Raw genomic sequence first — 21,796 nt, forward strand, 5'->3', positions numbered from 1 at the left:
TCACTACAGCTTTGAACCTTATCTACTTTAAGCAATTTATATTTTTTAACTAGCAGCACCTTTATAGCAGTGGACTAAGAGTACGCTGTTTTTCAGAAGGAAAACATCTGTGTAAGGAAAGTGAAGGTGAAGACCCTAATAAAAAGGATAATGTAACAGTGACAAAAGGGGTCTAAAGACATTAGTCTATTGAAAGATTAAATATACTTCGGAAAAAAAGGTGATTATTTAAAGCATGATATTGTGCAATGCAAACATGAACGCAGAACTAAAAAGGCCCTAAAACATTAGCTCTAGTCCTGCAATCCAGCTCTTCCAATGTGAAAATGGTAAGCATAATGATTTCTTTTCAGTAGAAAGCTTTCTAATACAAACAAAAGACACCATTAAGATCACTTAAATTAAGGCCAAAGGGAAAAGTATAACCAAATGAAGAAGATACCTTGGAGCTCCTGTCAGTTCACTTGTACTGACTGGAGTAGTTACAGGACAGTTTTGCTAACAGGGTCATCAAGTGCCTGAAAAGCTTTATCCAGTCAGCTGTAAAAACTGGAATTAATTGGTCTAGTTGCCTTCATTTCCTACAGTTGTTCAGCATAGAGAAGCAAATCAGCAGTACCACTTATATAAATTGTTCTGCTAATGTTCACATAGGTTATTATAAAAGTCAAAATGAATGTATTTTATGCATTAAGATTTTGTATATTCTTTAATTAAGGTACATTTCTGCCTATAAAGGTGTGATTTAAAAACAGACTACAGCAAGGGAAGACAAGAGCTTAGCCTTTCAATCCTGATTTCAACATTAAAACCACCCATAGCCTTGGACAATTCTATCAAACTATCAGTATCAGATTCCTCATCCCTCAAAATGGGTTGATAACACTTATCTCATATGTTGTTGTTAGGATTATTGTCTGTAAAACTCTCTGAAGACTGAAAACACTATTCAAGCATAAACATAGGACATTTTTAATTACATCTCAAAGGGAATGTTTACAAGTAACTGTTGATAAAAATTTTGGTACTCCAATTTAGAAACAGTACTTACTTCAAGTCTTTGAACAATTTCTCTGATGTCTTCAGTACAATTATCTGCTGCAGACAGAAGAATACATTCTCCTCTTTCATAAAATACTTTGATGCTCATTAATCCAGATGTCCATCCAATAACATCTCTGCAGGAGCAGTTAAAGACAACATTTTTTGATTCCTTTTCAATCAACATGATAAATTCATTGGAGATTCCAAGGAGACATTCAATGTCAGCAGACTGGCCAAAATCTCGTGCAATCACATTCCACATAATTGCCCCAACACTGAATAAATGCGCATCTTTCCTTGGCTTCACTTTTTCTTTTTTTTTTGCCCCTAAAGTAATAAAGCTAAATTTTGCTGAAGTATCCACTGTAGCCGTGGTAACAAAATTTTCTGCCAGATCTTTCAAGTATTCTTGACGGGTCCTTGTGGCCATGGCTCGAAATTTTTCCGACTTATGTGCTGCATTTTCAGCATTAATAACTTTGGCTAAAAGGAAGTCCCTAAAGACTGCTGATTTGGGGAAGGTTACTCCCTTAGGAATGGGTGGACCAAATGAAGGTACATCTTTTGATCTTGAAACACCAACACTAGAAATAAAAAGAGACAATAAAATGGATAAATCATTAGAAAAAAAAAAGGCATTTAGATAATAAGCAGGACTATAACCTATATAGTCCATTTATACAGATGAGTTTAGCTTTGACATGTCAATTTTTATACATTTTATATAGACAAAATTTCAATAATTAGGTTGGGAGAAACACTTAGGAAACCTATTAAATATATTTGCTTTTACATACCAAAGAAAATTGAGGGGATGGTCTGTTTTACAATTGGCCTTTTTGTTTTAAATATATAGCAGACACTGAAAATGTGTCTTAGTAAGACAAAGAACATCAAGGATGACTTTTTAGAGTCAGTGTCTCATTCCTTTTAATGGAATAAATATAAAAATGCTTTGCAAGATACTGTTCTGTAAATGAAAGATCAAGGATTTTTAAAAGTGATTTCTTTATGTAAATCTGCCTATCATTTTCAGTTTTCACTCAGCTGCGTGATCTTAAAACTGAGAAATATATAAACACAAATAAAATTCATTTCAATCCTCAGATATCTTGCAAGAACAAATCATGAAAACAGAGGAAAAAGTACCAGTGTCAAACACGTCTATAATAGTCACATTCTGCACCAGTTTAAGTTGCCTACTCTAAGTTGATGGAATTTCAAAATACCTGCAATTCAAATGACGGAATTTCGAAAATACCTGGACAGTTCATAGCAAGATGTAAAGGAAGTAGAAATATTTGATACACAGCTACACCTACAATTGATAACAGATTTCACACACAACATGCACATATATATGTTATGACACATAACATATTTCAAATGAAGAAGGATTTCCAAATAGAGTGGAAACTACGTACAACCACTAGTAGTTTGACTGAAGTACAGTCACATTTGGGATTACAGACAGCCATCATTAAGTAATTAGAAAAACATAACTTATGAAATATGCCATGTATTATTTAATAAACACAAAATAGTTACTTAAACAAACCCAGGTTCTAAAAGAAAGCATAAATCCAGCAAGATACCTGCTGAATTGGCAGCATTACTCTTAAAGTCCTGATCATTAATTGGACAATTCCCAACTAGTTCAGAATTACTCTTCCACTCAGGTTGGCTTGCTAGAACTCATGATGCCTTAACTTAAGTGTGAGAGTTACGGTGAACTGAAATTTGGGATGTTTTGATGCTCCCCAAAAGCCCCGATTCAAGTGCTTAAAGGCAGTGACTCATCCTGGTGTCATATAGTCAGTCAGGGATTTATATATATGTTAATAGCCTTCTAAAATACTTTATTTTAAATGACCTTCTTATTCTATGAAAAAGGAAGCATGCAATACAAATTCTAAATTAGTTTCTATTGTTGTATCAGTACGTTTTATTTTCACAATATTATTGCCCCTTTTTGTGCCTGTACATCAGCAAGACAGAGGTCTGTACACACTTATTTCAGCTTATGTCCATAATTCCAAATGCATGCAAGGTATTCACTGGAGTTTCAAACTTGCAGAAAATGAAGCAGGAATTTTAAAATTGCACACATATCTCTAGGAAATACAAAACTGTTGGAACAGACAATTTCATTGTAGAGTTAATAGCAAATGTAAATATTTATAAGGCTCTACTCACCTATAACACACATTTTCAGTGCAAGGATTATGCACTTTGACTATGACAAATACATGTTGAAAGTGGGAACGAATATTTTTTGGAGTAAAAGGAAGTGCTCCTGGCTCTTGGAAGACAATGGTAACTATATCATTTCCTATATGCCTTTTCCTTAGCAGCTGGACAAGAAACATGCATTGAAAAATTAGTTATTAAAAAAATGACATTTTCTTTCATTTTAGCAAAAAACAAACAAATAAAACAAATGAAGCTTTTTTTTCATAAAATATCATTTAATTAATCGTATGCTGGATAGCTACAGGTAAAGGATATCAGGCTGAACTGCAAAAAGACAGGGAAAAGAAATTGGACTAAGATCACAAAAATACCAGTGACTTCTTTCACATCCCCATACTAGTTCTGCTCAGTTTCTGCTGGTTTTATTTTTTATTTCTCTTATTTTAGTGCATCAGTGTAGTAATAAGAAATATATGTTACATCGCTTAACTTTTATCACTATGTATACTTCTGTACATCAGTGTACAGTGTAATGTACAGTGTACAGTGTACAGTGTAATGGCTGCTTTCATATGAAAAATGTAATATTGCTTTTCTTTTCCAATAAACATTCCTTTTGCACATTGCATTTTTATTAAACATTGCATTATTACAAAGAATTAATATTATATTCCTAGCGCTTTTTAAAAATAGCTTATCATGAATACTAATCACAGTTTTTAACTACTGTGTACTTGGGAATGAAGCTGAGACACGGAAGAGTTGTGGAGGAAGAACAGCTAATAGAAACTCATTTATTAATTAAAAACTCATTCTGGTAACCAGTACTTTACTTTTTTATGATGAAAACATACTTAACAAAAAATGTAAAGTACTATATAATTATTACAGTTTAAAGAAAACTAATAAAAACTACAAAATGTGTCCAGCAATAAGGGACCACTACTCTCACCAAAAAAAAAAAAGATAAAATAATATTTACTTTCCTCATGGAAGTAAATAATACCTTTTACATTTTTTACACCTCTTATTTTAAAATAACTTTGCTTAGAAAATGCCCATTCATGTCACTAGAGGGAAAGAAGTAGTCTAGCATGTGCTAGGTTGCAAATCCCTTATCCACCTAAAGTGTGCAAAGAATTTGCTTTGCCAACAATTAGCCTATAGTTATACCTTGGCTCTTTAGCATTAGTGTAACTAAAAAGGATACAAGAATAAGTTTAATTGAAAACTTTAAGGCAGAATAAGGAAAAAATTCTACACCAGGTTGGTTTTACAGAATATAGTCTTTCCAGTAAAAGAGCATTCACTTGTATTTTCTCAGTTGCATTAAAAGCTAGTATTTCAGCTATCCACAAAAGAGGTAAAGTTGCACATATTAAAGCCTAAGACCCATAAGTATTTTTCATTACATCTGCTAAAACAACACAGAGGTTTTTATTCTAAAGCTAGTGAGAATGGCCAAAACCACAGTTTTAAAGCACTCAGTTAACATATCTATATGATTTTAAACATAATCAAAATCCCAAATGCAATGTAAAGAAACTAGACTAATGATGAAACTTGAGAACAGATATGGGAAATAAAATAATATTTGGTGTAGGGCATGTGACTTAGTCATGTTTTCAGATTTTTAAGATTAAAAACAAATTAACTGACTCTTTGAGCAACTTAAGATGTACATCCCATTGCATACCAATTACAATAAAAGCCCACTATGGGGAACTGATCACAGAACTAGGTATGTCAGCTATACTTTAATTTGTTGAGCTGGTTTATACAAACATTAGATTGTAGTAGTGAAGCACAAGTTCATGTTTAGGGGTTATTATTATCTCACAGGTTGGAATTTAAACTGCGGTTAAATTTGTGAGAAACCTTCCAATTATTAGGTATAAGCTGATTCATTGCTGCCTTTGTTATATAACTGACTCTTCATATAGCAAAATTGGAAAATTAGAAAGCAACATCTTGTTTAAAATTAAATTCATTTCTCAAGACAATCACTGTTGTCAAGAACATTTTCTGGTTTGGTAGACGTCTTTAGGAGGTTCTACTTGCAGCTCTAGGTTGCTTAAGCAAAAATAACAATCACTTACTAAGGGACAAGTTTTAGAAGTGTTTGAAATTGTACTAGCAATAACAGTCTTTTTAAAATGAAGGTAGTACAATTGTTTTAAGAGCTTAAATCTCTAAAAAGGCACAAAAAATAGTAAATAAGAAGTCAGGTCACCATTTTTAAGAACCTTACCAAGCTTGCTGAGATCTGAGTGACTTCTTCGACATTTTAAAATAAAATCAATGTAACACTGTTATAAATAACTGTCATGCATAAGTGGTCAGTGAACATCAACACAATGCAAAGGCAAAATACAGTCGTGTTTGTGTACAGGGAATGCAAAGAACCGGAAAGGGGAGGGAAGTAAATTGGAGTGATCTGGGGGATGGAACGTAGTGCTCTGGATAGGACAAAGGAATAGGAGAAGAATAAACTATTGAATAGAGAAAAAGGAGGGAACGCACACTTCCCTAGAAAATGTAAATAAAGACTGCATTCTGAAAATGAAAGAGGAATTGAAGGAAACTGGAACTAAGCAAAAAGACTTATAACAACCCTTTTTCTAGTTTCTATGCTATGATCTGTATTTTCCTCCCAACTTTCACCTCCTAATTTTTTTTTCAGGTTCTCAGTTTCCCCTTCCTCTCCCATTTTGATGTCTGCTCAGGTTTTTCCTTCTTCTTCTTTAAATCTACCTTTCTAACATACTATAAAGAATCTCATGCCAATGCATAGCACAGTAGGAATTCTCAACAGGGTTCACAGGTTAGAGGATTACTTACAGTAAGAAGATACCAAACACTCCCTGACATCATTCTAGTATCAGTCTAAACCAGTATAGTAGAATATGCGCATGAACCCAATACAGTAAGATAGGCAGTCAACAGAAAATCAGTAAAGAAGTTTTCATGTAAGAATTCAAGACACACAAAGGGGAGTCCAGTAAGGAAAATATGTTAGAAAAGCAGAATCCATTAAATTAAAAATAGTTATACAAAATAACAGTTACTTTATTAAATATGAGATCTTAACTATGATTGATAGTCAATTCTTAATTTTCAGATATGCATCTCTAAGAAAAAATATTTGTTATCATAAAATGTAGCACATTTACAAGTTGTGCAGAGCCATAGAAATCTACCCATTTCTGAGGAATTTTAATTGCCTATTCAAACTGCAAAACAATGAGGAATTCTCCTTGTAATAGGAGTGGAAAAATAATCTTCATTCAATTAAATGATGAGATGCTAAGAGACAAAAACAAAAACCTTCAAACTTATTTTAGTACGTTTCTAAAATAATTGGCTTTAAAAAGCTCTAATTTCAATTTGGGTTATTAATCAGTACCAAAACCAGAATAAATGTCAAAAGATATTTCATCAGACCTGGTTAAACTGTGTTTGGTATAGCCATATGCCTGGTTATCTCAAAGATCTTAAACTTGTTGAAGCTAAGTTACTGTTATTTCACTCTTGCATATCTGTTTTATTTTTAAGTTTTCATTAAACCAGATGAAAACTGATGATTTGGATTAATCAGGTCTGACTATGTGCACACAAGCACACTGCAAATGCGTGAATGGGAAACTTACAAGGGAATGACTTGGAAAGGGACTTCGCAAAGGTAAAGTTTAAAGGGGAAAGCCTTGAACTATGATTTCAAGAAAAGGCTAGTAAAGGAAAAGGAACTGGCCACACCAGGGCTGGTAGTGCTTTCTGTCCTAGGGAAGGAGCAGCTGATTTCAAATTTCCCAGCCTATGTTGCAGCCAAAATGAAAATTACCTTGCTCTTTGGATCTCCTGCTGGCTCTAAAACTAGAGGGATGTCCTGATCAGTGACCAAGCAGGGCGTAGTTAAGTCCTGGAAGAAGCAATAAACAATTCTGGTGTGGCCTATTTTTGGCTCACAGGTATTTGGAATCTAAGAAAAGCTTTGTGCTTGCTCATTGAAGGTCCTGTACCTAGATGATGAAGATTGGCTCAATATCTTGCCCAGTCATTACTAAAGAAGTGACATAGGGATAAGATGCAATAACCTCATTGCCAGTACACACACAATATGCCAGCAAAAAATAACTATTGATATGGGGGTCTTCATTACTAACAGAATCTAAAATGAAAGATGCTGTGGCCTCTAAGTTCCCCTAATTTGGGTATGTAGTGTTACTGAGCCAAATCCTGCAGACAAAAACAACGTTCATATTCCATGGCACCCGTAAGTCTCTCTCTGTCTTGAGGACATGAGCAAGTACAGCTGCGGTCTTCAGTATCTATACAGTCTCAAGGAAAAAGACCTAATCCAATTTTATCCTAGCTTGTGAGAGATAACACTGTTGATACATTTCATATTCCAATATGTATTTTGAAACTAAACAGTAACAGAATAAAATTAAACAATGATTATTGCACATTAAGGCTGGCTAAATTCTGGTCATTTGGGTGTGCTTGTCACACTTCATTAACAGTGTCCATGCTGTGCAAGTATGGCTGGATACCAGCATCTAAAAATAATGTGGTGGGTCTTCAGATAGGCGTACTGCTTCAACTTAGAAAACTGCCACGTTATTTTGATCCCAAGAAACCCATGAATCACAACATGATGCTCTTATTAAATACTGAAACTGTTAATCAGACAATGACTCATGAGTGCCTACTAAAACACTGTGGAAAGGAGTGTTCTTTGCTGGGCAAAATCATGGAATTAATATTGGAAGATTTTGCAATATATAAGAATTGACATCTGTCTATAAAGAAAGACACATAAGGAAATGAAAAGAATGAAAGGAAAGCAAAGAAAGAAGGGCAAGGACGGTAACAAGGAATGGCTGAACAACACAGCAGTGAAGGAGACAAACAACAAACATTTATAAGAATTAGTGGATCACGGCAAGAGGATATCCTATTCTCATAAATAACAGAAAGTTATGGAGGACAACGACAAAGGTAATAAACTCCACGTAAGGTCATATTTACTGTCAGTGCCTGTGATTAGCTATGAAAATATTCATTTTTCATTATAAGGCAAGCTCATTCAGTGTATTATATCTTAATAGTATACAGTTTTCCCTATTTTTTTCAGTCAAAGATCAATATATTCAGAAATATTCTACTATTGCAATGGGTTCTGCATCTGTGCCTTGCAAACTTGTAAAGTTTTTTCAGATAAATATGCAAATTATAGCTGATTAAAAATATAAGAATATTTTGAACTGTCTCATGTGATTTCAGAACCTGAGTCACCAAGTTCTTTTTCAAAGGGTACCGTATCTCAAGAAAACCTGAAGCATTTTTCAATTATGTGTAAAAACAAAGTATTCTTGTGTGTAAATCAAATTAAAATATACATTTAAACTAACAACTAAAGCATTTTGACTGATTACCAAACAGAGCAACTCTTAGTGTGTTTAATAAATTAATCCAGTATAGTAATATGGCATAAGTGAAAGTTCAGACAAACAAAGCTATTTCAAATCGGTGAAAATGATCCAGTATCTTGATTACTAGATATTAGCACAGCTTTAGTGCGTGATAAGGTTGAACATGTTCTCCTCTGAAAGCCATATATATTTTAAGACATATGATTGGTCAAAACATTCATATTATTCATACTGTGGAGGATTTCTGCCTTTTGATTCCTAACATCGTTTCTTTAAACCTTATCTAAAGTCCAAGTGTAATGGCTTAAAACTTTGCAGTTATCTTAACTGCTCAGTCGGAACAGTTCTTCAAACAGTTCAGATCATGCACTAACTACTTAAAATACATAAATGCATTATATACATTTTTCCATTTCAAATTTTCATTTATCCTTTGTCAAGAATTTTAATTGTTGTCTTTATCTTTTGTTGCTGCCTTGACACATCATTTTTTCTTCCCGCAAGACCTATTGATAGGGTAGACATGAAAGATGCAAATCACATACAGTTTAACAATCAGTAACCCCAATTTTTGTGTGCTGCTCAAAAACAAAATCAGATAGCATCTTTATTTCATGACAATCCTCCAATATGACTGAAGAAATCTTTGTATCTTGCACTTCAATGAGAGGATATTCTTAAAAATTCTCTTTAACGCTTATTTCTGCAGAAATAGAAAAATGTAGAGTAGCAAGGCAGAAAGTTACAGGCTTATCTTCAGTCTGATCTATGAGCAGCTCTATCTTTCACCTTTTTTAAGTGATAGTTTTGATATACTGTACCAAATGTGCTCGTACTTTTTAATTCAGTCAGAAGAAATACCTGAGACAGGCAAAGACAGAGTAACCTTACTGGTGCTCTTCACACTTTGGATGCTGTGCTGTTTTTTAGCCATCCTTAATGCTTTAAAGATATTCTGAGCTATTACATAAGCAAAGTGAATTCTCCAGAAATAAAATAAGTACACTGCAGTTTTCTGTCTTCACAAGCAGATGCCTTGAAGGATATGGTGAGGCATTTATTACTGAGCTGGTACATTAATAAAAATTTCAAGATCTGTAATAGGAGGATTATGTGGAATCATTTTAAGATCTTATTACACATATTTTAACCATAAGACTACATTCAATATTTAAAACATACAAAGGATATAAATCCAGTTCAAACTAAAGATACTTCATTCACCACAGGCATCAATACTGTTTAATAATATCATGAAATGGAGGAGATAGGATAAAGATGTGTTTAAAAAATGCTATGAGCTTTTTAATACCTTATAGTATTTCAACAAACAATTCCAATTAAGAGTCATACTTCATATAAAACAATTCAGTTTTATATCAGTATTATTTCAAACAAAAGTATATTCAAATATTTATAATGTAAAATTACTATGAAAATGGGAAAGGTAAAAACATACCTGTTGCCTATTATTGGGCATATATGGAAGCATTGTCGATACATGAAACATTAACTCATAATCTTTATAGGTAGTATAGAGGGAATGAGTTCCTGTTGAATCAGCTGAAAATGAATTAAATTGCAAGAAAGTGGTCAGTGAAACAGAGCATTCATACTACTTTTTAGGATACCATTCTTTGCATGCTATGTCTAAGAAACAGTTTTAAATCTATAAATGCAGTTTAAAATTTATTTCAACAGATCTATAACATTTTGCATCAGCTAAAGATGATTAGTTTCATACTATAACATAGATGGTTCCTGCAAGAAGTTGCCCAAAGAGTTTGCTGTCTGTGAGATTAGGACCTACATGACTTAATTTTGAGTATACTGGCAAGCACTATAAAGTCTTAGTATCTTATGAAAAGGAACAAATCACTTGGCTACTTAAGTTTAGTTTTATATAGTTTGTATTTTCTGTTATTTAAAAAGTTAATAATGACAATAGACTAATCCTATACCTTACCAAAAATAAATTACTGATAATGTTACTCCAGATCTCACTTAAAACACTTACTGCAGATGAGACTTTAGAAACATAAAATATATGCATTATACATTATGGTATACTGTAAAACAATTTTTCCTGGGAATTTTCAGACCTTTTAAAATTAAGAACATTTTCAAATATGATAAGACTTTCAATATTTTTATTTAGAAAGTTTAGTAATACAGTTTGCATTTAAGAATTTTTACAGCAGATTAGATGGGGTTTACTTTGTATTCATAACTTAATCCTTTTTCTTCACCTTCTTTGATGTGTTTGGATTATTTAGGTAAACACATTTAACTTTAAAGCAGGAGATTGGGAAGACCCTATTGAGAGAAGGCAACTATCAATTATTCTTCCCTTTTTCAATGTTCGCTCATTTGTTTTAAATAATTTTATACTTTCTACACCAACAAACATTCTCCAGCACTCTTCTCCACACAGTATTTTTTTTAATAACTGTATTCCTAAAACAAATTGTCTGTTAGTTCCCTTGTTCAAAATACACAAACATACACTTAAATGTAAAATTCAGCAGTATACATACTGTATCTGCAGCCCTAAATCTGAAAAAATTTATGCATGTGCATAACTTTGAACACTTCTGTATTACAACAGGCTTCATTGGTAGTATTTGTACAAAATTAAAATTAAGTTCATTTATTAACTTTCAAGTAATATAAACTATAGTTACAGACTAAACAGCATAATTTTCACTGAAGTTTCTTATTTAAGTGTTGCTAAAAAAGAGCAATAATTATTGCACTTGTCTATTTGAAAATCTTTGTTGAAAATATAATTCCATCTATAACCTTTCTGTGGCATTTTAGAAAGACAGACTTTACAAGAGACAAAAAGTAGAAGGGGGAAAACGAATATATTATGCAATACAACTGTCTAAACTACATTGAACAAACTCCCTGAATCCTTTTGAAATTAGATATTAAATAAAGTCAAACTATCTTGAACAGATATTGCATAAAACAGTCCCTTTACATACTTATTACAGAAAGCCAGATTCCTTACCCTTAAATCAATTCTTTCTTAACACAACATTCTACTTAGCTGAATATTTTTGATTTAGCACCTTGACTTTGGAAATGAACTAGCATGCTTTCCTTGTGAAATTTAGGCCCTTACATTAAGCAAGCTAAAACCTTCTAAATCAAAAGATGCTCTACTAAAGACCTACTAAGGCACACTGTGAATAAATTTTTTAAATTACAAGCACTTTTCTGCTTATATATATTTTTTTAATATTGTACCTGGTCTGACATTTTTGTACCTCATTTCTTCTTGAATATTATTTTTTTCCATAAAGATTGAGAAAAATTGGCTAAACTTTTTTTTGCATTATGGAGGAGTTCTGCCTTTTCTTTTCTTTTTTTTCCAGAAAAGTATTTTTTACCAAACAAGAGTAAAACAGAATTATACCTTTCTCAATTTCTTCCAACTTTATTTCCCTCCTTAGAGGTATGAGGAAATTAAATGCAAAAACAATCCCAATTACTGAAAAACTCACATACTTAAAACTGAACATTAAAAATGAAAATTTTAATGTTCCAATAACAGTATTTTCATTCCTCATTTCTAGTAGATTGGTATGTTTAGAAACATACAATACACAAATTACATAGTGTTGCAGAATTGGTAAAGTTTCCTCAAATCTTCCAGTTTCTTGATTTTGGAATTTTGAATGGGGTGACATTAAAAATTCATTAAAGAAGGACAGAAGAGAGTTTGCAGTTAATATATTCCACATATTCTTCACATTCTACATTCTATATTCCATAAGGAATGGATCAGTTACATTCATTTCTTCTTAGCAAAATATTAAATAAACAGACTAAATGAAAAGAAAAGAAACTTTTTAAAGAAAAAAAAATCTCACAGCTAGTCAAGCTTTCGGGAATAGAAAAAAAAAACAATAAATATAAACCCTACTAAAATTGAACAAGAAATATTACAGAAATGTTATGCTTACCAAAAACGTAACTGCTAGAAATGAAATTATTAACACTATTCTGAACCTTCAGGCAGATCAGTTTATTCTCCAGTTATAAATATGACATACAGAAATGCTCACTGTGTCATTATATTAAAAATATATATATAATACAAAAAGGATGATTATAAAGTCAATATTTTTACATATAACAATATCAAAGACTACAGCTTTGTGAACTCTCTAAATTCCATTTTGTGTGTTGCAAACAGTAAGAGCATATTATGATAGGTTAATATCATTAGAGGCATACAGCATAGTAAAACACCAAAATTATGTTATTGAATTATATGTAAGCAAAGCCAATCAGCAGTGTATGTTCTTACTGAAGCACAGCAAATATAGAAAGTGCATCTGCTCACAGGCCAGCATATATATTCATATGTAGAAATTACCAGGGGATATTTGGTCATGCTCTGACTGGGGAAAAAAAGGAAAAAGAAACACCTCCCACAACCCTTCAAAATTTTCAGACCAATGTGTCATTTCTTTCCATAGTCTTGAACCAAACCTAAAGAACTGACAACCACAGTGAGTTAATAAATGCTTCTGCAGGTTAATTTAAAAAATGAATGATTAGTCTGTACTGAAACAGGATGCAATATTCAATATTAAGCCTGGATTATTAAAGTGAAACGAGCAACTGTAACTTTAATAAATGTGGTGCTTAAGTGCATTGACAGGGCTACAGAATTGCAGCTTTTCCACCTTGTAAGTCATAAAATGGAACAGTTCGTCCTAGGATTCAGCTCACCTTTTTCACTATTTCCCCCCTGAGTACTGGGAATGGAGAATGTGAAAGATTCCTGGAGTTGCAGAGCTGGTCTCCCTTCATTCCAAAAGCCTGAGATTTATCACCAGCTTCTCAGAACTTTTTACCCGTTGGAGATCGGCCTATTGGCAGTTTATCTGCACTGAGTACCAACCATAAGCTGCACTCACTAGACATTCCCCCAAATTTCTAATATGAATCATTAAGTCTCACTCCTAATGCTGTACAGCAGATGACAGACCATCAAGGGCACTACCAGTTTGATACCAGAACAAAAATTCTTTTATGACCATGACACCGGTCAGCTTTCAAATGTACTATTTCAAAAACAAACAAACAAACAAAAAAAACCCAGATGTATTCCAGTTGAGACTGATGATGAAGTAGCAAAACATGCAAGATGTTCCTAAGAACCAGATTAAATCAGGTGGATAAGGAGCAGGAGGAATGTAGAAGCAGAAGAAAAGAGGGCATGTCTATTCCTACATCTCTCTGACTAGCCAGAAGGCAAACATCTACTGCAAGAAAAGATGATCTTCCCTTAATTTCCTTTATGTACATCTTTCTAAGCTTCCTTCTTGGCAGCTTATTTCTAGCAGTTCAAGCAATTTTCCCATTTGATTAGAGGGGTAAATAGAATATGTAGATGAGTAGCAGGATCTAGTAACTTAAAAAGATGTACTTGGCTAATGAAAATATTCCATTTTTGTTATACTTAGGCCACGTATAGAATGCAATAAAACACTATTTTCAGGATGTTATAGACATGCTACAGAAAAAAAAAGCGTATAACTCAAACAGTATGTTACAGTAAAGTAGATGAGTAGATGATACCCCCAGATCATACCTCACATTGATCAGTTGTCAAAATTTTGTTAACACCACATTAAACTAAAAGAATGAGTTAAGTTAATGATGTACTAATTGATCAGCTGTAAATGAAGCTCAGAAAAACTGAAGGGCAGTAACCAACAATGCAAATGAAGAAGAGTGTCACCATATCACTGACTTTGTCAACAGCAATACTTCAGTTTCCATCTTTGCTTAAAAAAAAACTGTACAGATAATTTCTTATACTATTGCACTGCTCTGAAGAGGTAGAAATAACACAGTAGTTAGGGAGATGAATGTTTGTTAACTGCAGAATGGTAACATGTTTAATGTGCTACTGAATACTTGATTTCTCCTCAAACATAAACACTAAGGTATACGCTGATTAACAGAAATGCAGAAATCTAAGAGGAATAAGGAAAATGGTCCATTTTATGACTCCACATTTCAAAATATGTCTTTTTAAAGATAAGATAGTAAAACATAGCTGCGAAATTCTGAATAGATCAAGAATCACAGACTTCGTAGTACTGTAGTAAGTGCAAGAAAATGAAATAAACAAGTTGTTTTGGTTTTCCAATCTTTTTTCTGTCACAGCAAAAGTAAATAACCTTTCAGACAAGGTGTGATGCATATACTGTTCTTATCAGGTACTTGATCTTCCTCATCTAGCCTATAATCTTGCTAGTCTATCCCAAAGTCAAGAGCATGAGAACACAAAACACGATTTGCAGAAGATGCTTACCGCTGGAGAATTACAGTTTCTACCACAGATCAGAAACAAAACTTACTTTTATTATCTAGCTGAGCTCTGTATTTACTAAACCCTTTTAGCCGTACTCTCTGGCCCAGGAGATCAAGGAACTCTTCAAACGCTGGCCCTGCCATCTCATTGTTATACATTTCTTCCTCTGTGCTTTGGCCTGCTTTGCAGTAAAGGATACCAATCTTATGTTGAAAACTTAGCTGAAATAAAAAAAGAAAGGAAAATTACAGAAGCAAAAGAAAGCAAATACTAAAACAAATATTAAATATTAACAATGCCAGTTACAATGCCTGGCAGGAGTAACCTGAGGATGACAGAAATAAGTGTTGTGATTCAGGAAATTAAGTCACCACAGAGAGCAAAGAAAATTATCTTGAAAGAAAACTGGATTGTCACGATCCAAACACAAAAACAGTCGATGAAGACTTTTGACTTAACCAGTTGTTTATAGAAGCATACTCTTTTGCATGTTCCATAGTGTGAGAATTTTAATTGGCAATTATCGTATTGTAATCTTCTCTCTCAGATACAAAACAGGGTGAAGAGTTTATTTTCCCTCATTTCTACTTTTTCAAATTCAGCCAGACAGTTCCCTGCGTGTGAAGTTCCCTCCCGCCACCCAATAACCTTTCCAATTACGTAAGAGCAGCCGTTCAGAAGACCTGCTTTTCACAAGGCACTGTGAACAGACTCTCACAACACCAGTTTCTCTTATATGCATCAATAAATCTTTTCTCCTCCCCATAAAACTGTTTTCTGCAAAAAATCATTCCCCATTTTCAAAGGTTTTACCATGTAAACACAATTTGACCAACATACAGTAAACTTTAAACTAGAAATCAGATTGCAGTTGAATAGTTTTGTTAAATGAATGAAAGTCAACTCTAGAATATTAGTATAAAAAGAGAAGATTATATCTGGACCAAGATATTGTCTTCTTTTCTTAGCATTTATACATATTCATGATGACAAACAGGAAATCGCCATGTGAATAGATTAGTCCTATTATTCTTACTGCCAAATGCTAGAGCTTCGCAAACTGGCAGAGACCATCAGTCATATCAGATTCCCTTAAGACTATATACACTACTCAAATCAACTCTCCAGCTGTACAATCAAACTTAATCAAACTTCAGGATTAGTGTCTAAAATGTTCCAAGTAAAGATCGTACGAATACCACTTGTATTAGAGCAAAGGTGACAAGAATAGTCTGCTTCACCTTAGACATGTAACACAAGGTCTGCAGTGTTAAGCATATTGCAAAACTCAGACTCATAGACGTGCTATTGCACTGATGTTTATCACAACAATATCTAGGAAAGGCTGCAAGACAGAAACACTGAAAGATCTAGTCATAAAAACATACATACACGAAAGAAAAAAGTATCACAAACATAATTCTGAACTTCAAACAATGTTTAATCTTCCCACTTAAATAAATTCTGCCTTGCTCCATTGTAAGAACAGTGTTGCATGTGAGGTAGTTACCAAGAGACAAAAAACAAAACAAAACAAAAACACCCACGTCCTGGAGGAACAGAATGGTTTGAAGACCTATTTCAATCAAAGTTAGCCCTGGCTTGTAGTGAAATTTCTAAACACTGTTACACAGAACAGGTAGCTCCATGAGAAGGCTGTTCTTATAACAGTTTCCTGTAGCTAGATTACCCAGTTTCCAATAAGGTGTCAGCTCTCATTCAATCTTTTCTGTAGTTAGAGTGTACGTAACCTTTTCCCTATCTGAGTTTTCTGATGCCCTATACAGTCGAACTTATGCTACGGCCTTTCCCTTGAACTCTCTTTCCCTTATCCAAGTCATAAATTTACATGACATCTGTCAGAACATAATAAGTTTAGGACCTTCATCAGGTTTAATTGAAACTGGCCAACAAATTCATTTATGAGGACAAAAAGATCTGCAGAATAATATATATCCAATACAAAGTGATTTCCTCATCTCAACAGAAAATCAAACTTTTTTTCCTACCTAAGTGTATGTAGATTTAGTACAGGATTTGGGCACTCAAAACTTCCAATGATAGCTTCTTTTTTTTTTTTTTTTTTTTAAAGCAAGTTCTTTCAAATAACTCAGGTCCCTATTATACACAGAAATAAGAAAAGATTCTAGGTTACAGATCACTGTAGGAGGTGCCTGAGTCAGACCTCTAAATTCTGGAGAAGAGCAGCATTAAGACACCAGCATGTTCTTGGTATTTCCGATTGACTGGCGTTAGACATTCTTCATTCAGAGTGCTTGCTAGTTTGGTCCCCATTTTGAAGCACTGCCTGGAGAGAGGCAGGCATCTAACAAAAGATTCCAGATTCCACACTGGAGACTATTGTATTCAGTGGAAAACGAGCATGGACAATTCATGGAGTAGACTGGAAGAGAACTGCTTATATAAATATTAGATTATAGGAAGTGGTGCCGTTACTTGACACTTCCCAACAGAGACATAGACTGGTTGTGAGCACACTGCCACACTTCTGTTCCAGCTCAGCGTCAAATAGTTTAGCTTAAACCATAGGGAGTCTAAGTTAATTTCCTTGACTTTACACTACAGTTAAGGACTGGAGAAGTAAAGTGCTGAGCCACCAGCAGCTGGAGCAGCAACTACCAGCATCATATCTAACAGTCTAGTCATGCTACACTAAAACCTGGTCTCCAACTTGCCCTAGGGTGCTGGGAGTCCAGTGACTCAAGTTAACCTGGAATGATTTGATCATCTAGTTCAGTAGCAGAAGGAAGTGGGAGAAGACAGATCAATTAAGACTTCAACAATATGAATGAATGGCAAGTTAGCAAATCACCTGGGCAAAATATTCATTGTCGAAATACACAGTCACTTTCCTTCATCCTTTCTCAGGAGACCAATGAATCCTGAATTAGCTCCTGAACCCCAGTACAATTTCAAGCAGAAGTGGAATATATCTCTATCCTCCAATATAACCTATCACCTTGGGGTTAAAACACTGTCCTAGGAAACAGCAAAGATAAGGATCTGAAACTTCCCAAGCTGAGGAAAGAATTAATTCTGGGTTTTCATTTCATGGACAAGTACTATAAACACTAGGCAATTACAAACAAAGTTGATTCTACCAATAGCACTCCCCCTGACCAGGGCAGCAGCTGCAAGTGCATTTGCAGTAATCTTAATCCCCTAACAGTGTGCTAGGAACACCCACACCTTTCAGAAGACTTAAGCAACAGAATGCTTTGCTCTGATTCACAGAAATAACCTGTGTCCATCAGCATAGGCATGTGCAGTAGCAAACATCTAGGTACCTTTAGAACTTAGGACCTAAGAAAGAAGTATCTAAATGAATTTAGGCAGCATCTTATACATGGCATTTAACCTGCATAAAAAACATCAGATTATTTAAAATTAATAAATTCTGAGAGTTTTCAAATTGTATTCCATGTTTGCCCCAAGTCTTCCTAAGCAAATAATTTCAGACATGGTTCTGATTTAATGATTTCTAAATTAGGAATCTTACATTTAATCTGAGAATAATTTTATAATGTGACACTAGAAACTATTTTCTAAACCGTTTAGCTACTTAGGTATATGATTTGTATTAAAAGTGCATAGCAGTCCTCCCTGACTCAGAATGGCTATGTTCTAGTCAGGATCACTCACTACCAAATCTTGGCAGCTTTTCTGCTTCTTTTAGAGTACATCCTTTATCACACAATAACAACTTCATGACTTTTATCACATGCAGATTTTTGAGTTTTTCTGGCAAGGAACTTCAAGAAATTAGATGCTCAACTGCCACTAAATATCATTGCAATCAAAGCTCCTAATTTCTATGGACTTTTTGTAAACTTCAACTTTTGTCCTAGAAAGCAGTGAACATTCCCAGAGGGATATGAGGGGGACCAAAAACGTACACAGATTAAAGCTGATTTCTGCCATTAGCAGAAATAGGCAAGTGGAACAAGGGGGAAATTAAGAGTGAGCAAAAATATTCCCATCCATTCCCACTGTTATAGATAAACAGTTGACTTTTCTTGCAAATTTATGTTCAAATCTAATGCAGATCATCAGATGCCAGAATAACTGGGAAAATGCTGATTCTTTATTTACACTCTCAAATTAGGTCAACCATCCAATTTACAACTACTTTCTACTATCATTTTAGGAAAAAAGTTTTAGCCACACATTTCTTCCACAACCCATTCAAGGATTTCACTGAAAACAATGAAACTGATATAAAAATGAAATCAAAACACTACCTACAGAAACGGTCTTCAGTCTGCTGAAGAACTATGCAGATACTTAATACACCAATATCTAAAATAAATATTACTCTGATGACAATATTAATCCTCTAGGTCATGATTCATATTTTTTAAATTCATGACACTTCAGTCAGTCATTACCTTCATCTGCCAAGAATAACTCTCTTTATATTTGCTTGATTAATAAAATCAAAGCATCAGGCAAATAAGGTAATTAAAAGCATAAATGGATTGCATGCCAGTTCTATGCACAGCCCTCTGTCTCTGTTCAAGTAATTATCTCATAATAAGCAGCACACAAGATACATTAATATTACATTTTACCTGGTGACAGTCCATTTCACAACAGATATGAATTTTCAAAATTGAACACCCAAAATAAAAAAAAGAACTACGTACTGCCATTTCTCAAAATTAAGATCTGATGATTAAAAAATCACTTTGGTCAGTTCAATGGACAAACTCTATTTCCAGTTATGGGCAAAGATAGTGAGTTTGGCAGACTTTACATTCAGGTCAAATAAAAAAGTGCTCTACACTGCCTAGAGCATAGTTCTCCTCTAAGCATTTAATATTATTTATTAGATGAACCTAGATTCACTCTGAAGCTCCAGCGACAGGAGATCAGGAGCTCTTAGATTCAGGACTGACAGTGCTTCTAATTTCCCCTTATTGTTTTATCAGAAGCACTGACAAACACAGGAAAAAATAGGGACAATTGGCAAAATGAAATTTCAATTAAAAGTAAAGTTCTCCTCAAAGACTACAACAAACAAAAGGAATAAAATATACATACAAAACTAGCTTGACAGTCCACCCCAAAAAAGAAATTCTCTTCCTCTGTCTACATTTACTTGGTTCTGAGCAACTGTTACAAGACAGAAGAATTCCGGTAGACACCAAAATGTTAGACACAATCACTGCATTTGAAACTGATTTAGCACAAAAATTAATTATACAACTGTTATAATCAGCTGGATCTATCAGCTGATTCAGCTTCAACAGACAAATATTGACTTTTGCATAGAAAACACAATATTTCCTTTAAATGAACATTGTTTAAAACATGTCCTTTAAAACTGTATTAGAAGCCTGCACATGCCTGTCCTGCACAAATTATTCAGAAGCTATAAATTTCCTTGCTAGTTTTTGAATGAGGCAGATTCACGTCTCACTGCACCCAGTAGACCTCACCATTTTTCTCTCTGAATTTAAAGCATATTAATCTGTTTCATTGCTGATGCAGTGTCAATTTAGTAGATAGTTCCAATTAGAATTTTGGCTGTTTGAACCCGGAAGCATTCCAGTCTACAAACAAAGACTGCTCCAAGTGAATCAGAAAGTGTTAATGTGTTAAGGAAAGGGGGGGGGGGGGGGGAGGAGAGAGAGAGAGAAAAAGAAAGAAACTGTGAAACTTTAGATGCAGAGACTTAACACATTATATCCTCAGGATTTTGCCTCTTCTACCTAAAATCAATATTAATAAAATACATTAAATTTATTTTCATTTGCATTCGGTGTTTCATCATACAAAAGGGCAAATACAGATTGTAAAAACCACTTCTTACATGAATTAAAAGTTTAGTTGTAATATTTTTCTCACTCTCTGGTCTAAAGAGAACCTTTATAGACTACTCCTGTTTTGCTAAATTTCAAAGTATTTTAAAAACAATTTGTTTAGAAAATAAGTCTATTATTTCTAATTTTTAAATACAATTAAAGAAAAAAAATGATTTCTGTAACCATAATACCATTACATACTGCCATGCTGAAAAGCAAACCTCATTTTATCAATGAAAATACACAGCTGAGGGTAAATATCTCCAAAATCAAGGAAGTGATCAGTTTGTATCATAGATCCATGTTTATTAATATCACCAGCAAAATATTTAAGACAAAAAAACTTAATCTTTCAAGCTAAGTCTCTAAAGAGAGTCATATGCTACATACCCCTTGTTCATCCAGTTTAAGCAGCTGTTCAGGGACTTTGGGGGAGTTGGAAGCCTGCCTCAGGCACTGAATGCTCAACTCCGGTATTACATATTCTAGTACCTCTTTGAGAGGCAGGCCTCTTGCTGTGCCATGCCTAGCAGTGGATGGTATAGCATCTTCTAAAATTGCTCCTCTAAGTGTAGTAAGCTGCAGTAAAGATAAACCATATAAAATATTCTTAATTCTAATACTACGATGACTTTTAAAGATATGATCTTCAGGTGATAAAAAAAGTATGGAAGAGAGAACGAGTGGGAAGAAAAACATCCTTTTTTTTTTTTTTTTAAACCTGCACAAAGATTAGCAAATTACTTTTAAACAAAGAGGATACAGGCTCTTATTTTCTCAGTGACAAGTACGATTTTTGTTTAAAAATTACTTGATAATCATCTTAACTTATTCTAATTTCTATTTCTTCTTTGAAAATAAAATTTTTTTTAAGCACTGGGATAACTAAAAATTGTTAGTTATAATGCCACACTACTCCAGCAGACACAGTAGTTTGAATGTGAGGTTGGCTA

The 21,796-nt window shown here is 33.8% G+C and overlaps 1 protein-coding gene across 5 annotated transcripts in view; it reads right to left on the reverse strand.

Moving 5' to 3' along the window:
- SIPA1L2 (signal induced proliferation associated 1 like 2) overlaps positions 1-21,796 on the reverse strand; it is a 182,978-nt gene that overhangs the window by 81,527 nt on the left and 79,655 nt on the right. For all 5 annotated transcript variants that reach the window (XM_067293459.1, XM_067293458.1, XM_067293455.1 and 2 more), the window contains 5 exons: positions 21,234-21,422; positions 15,062-15,236; positions 10,132-10,235; positions 3,241-3,398; positions 1,052-1,628 (listed from right to left, as the gene is read on the reverse strand). In XM_067293459.1, coding sequence (XP_067149560.1) covers positions 1,052-1,628; positions 3,241-3,398; positions 10,132-10,235; positions 15,062-15,236; positions 21,234-21,422 — 1,203 coding nt within the window. The remainder of the gene's footprint in view (positions 1-1,051; positions 1,629-3,240; positions 3,399-10,131; positions 10,236-15,061; positions 15,237-21,233; positions 21,423-21,796) is intronic.

This window comes from Apteryx mantelli, chromosome 3 (genome assembly GCF_036417845.1).
Source record: "Apteryx mantelli isolate bAptMan1 chromosome 3, bAptMan1.hap1, whole genome shotgun sequence".
Taxonomy (NCBI): Eukaryota; Metazoa; Chordata; class Aves; order Apterygiformes; family Apterygidae; genus Apteryx; species Apteryx mantelli.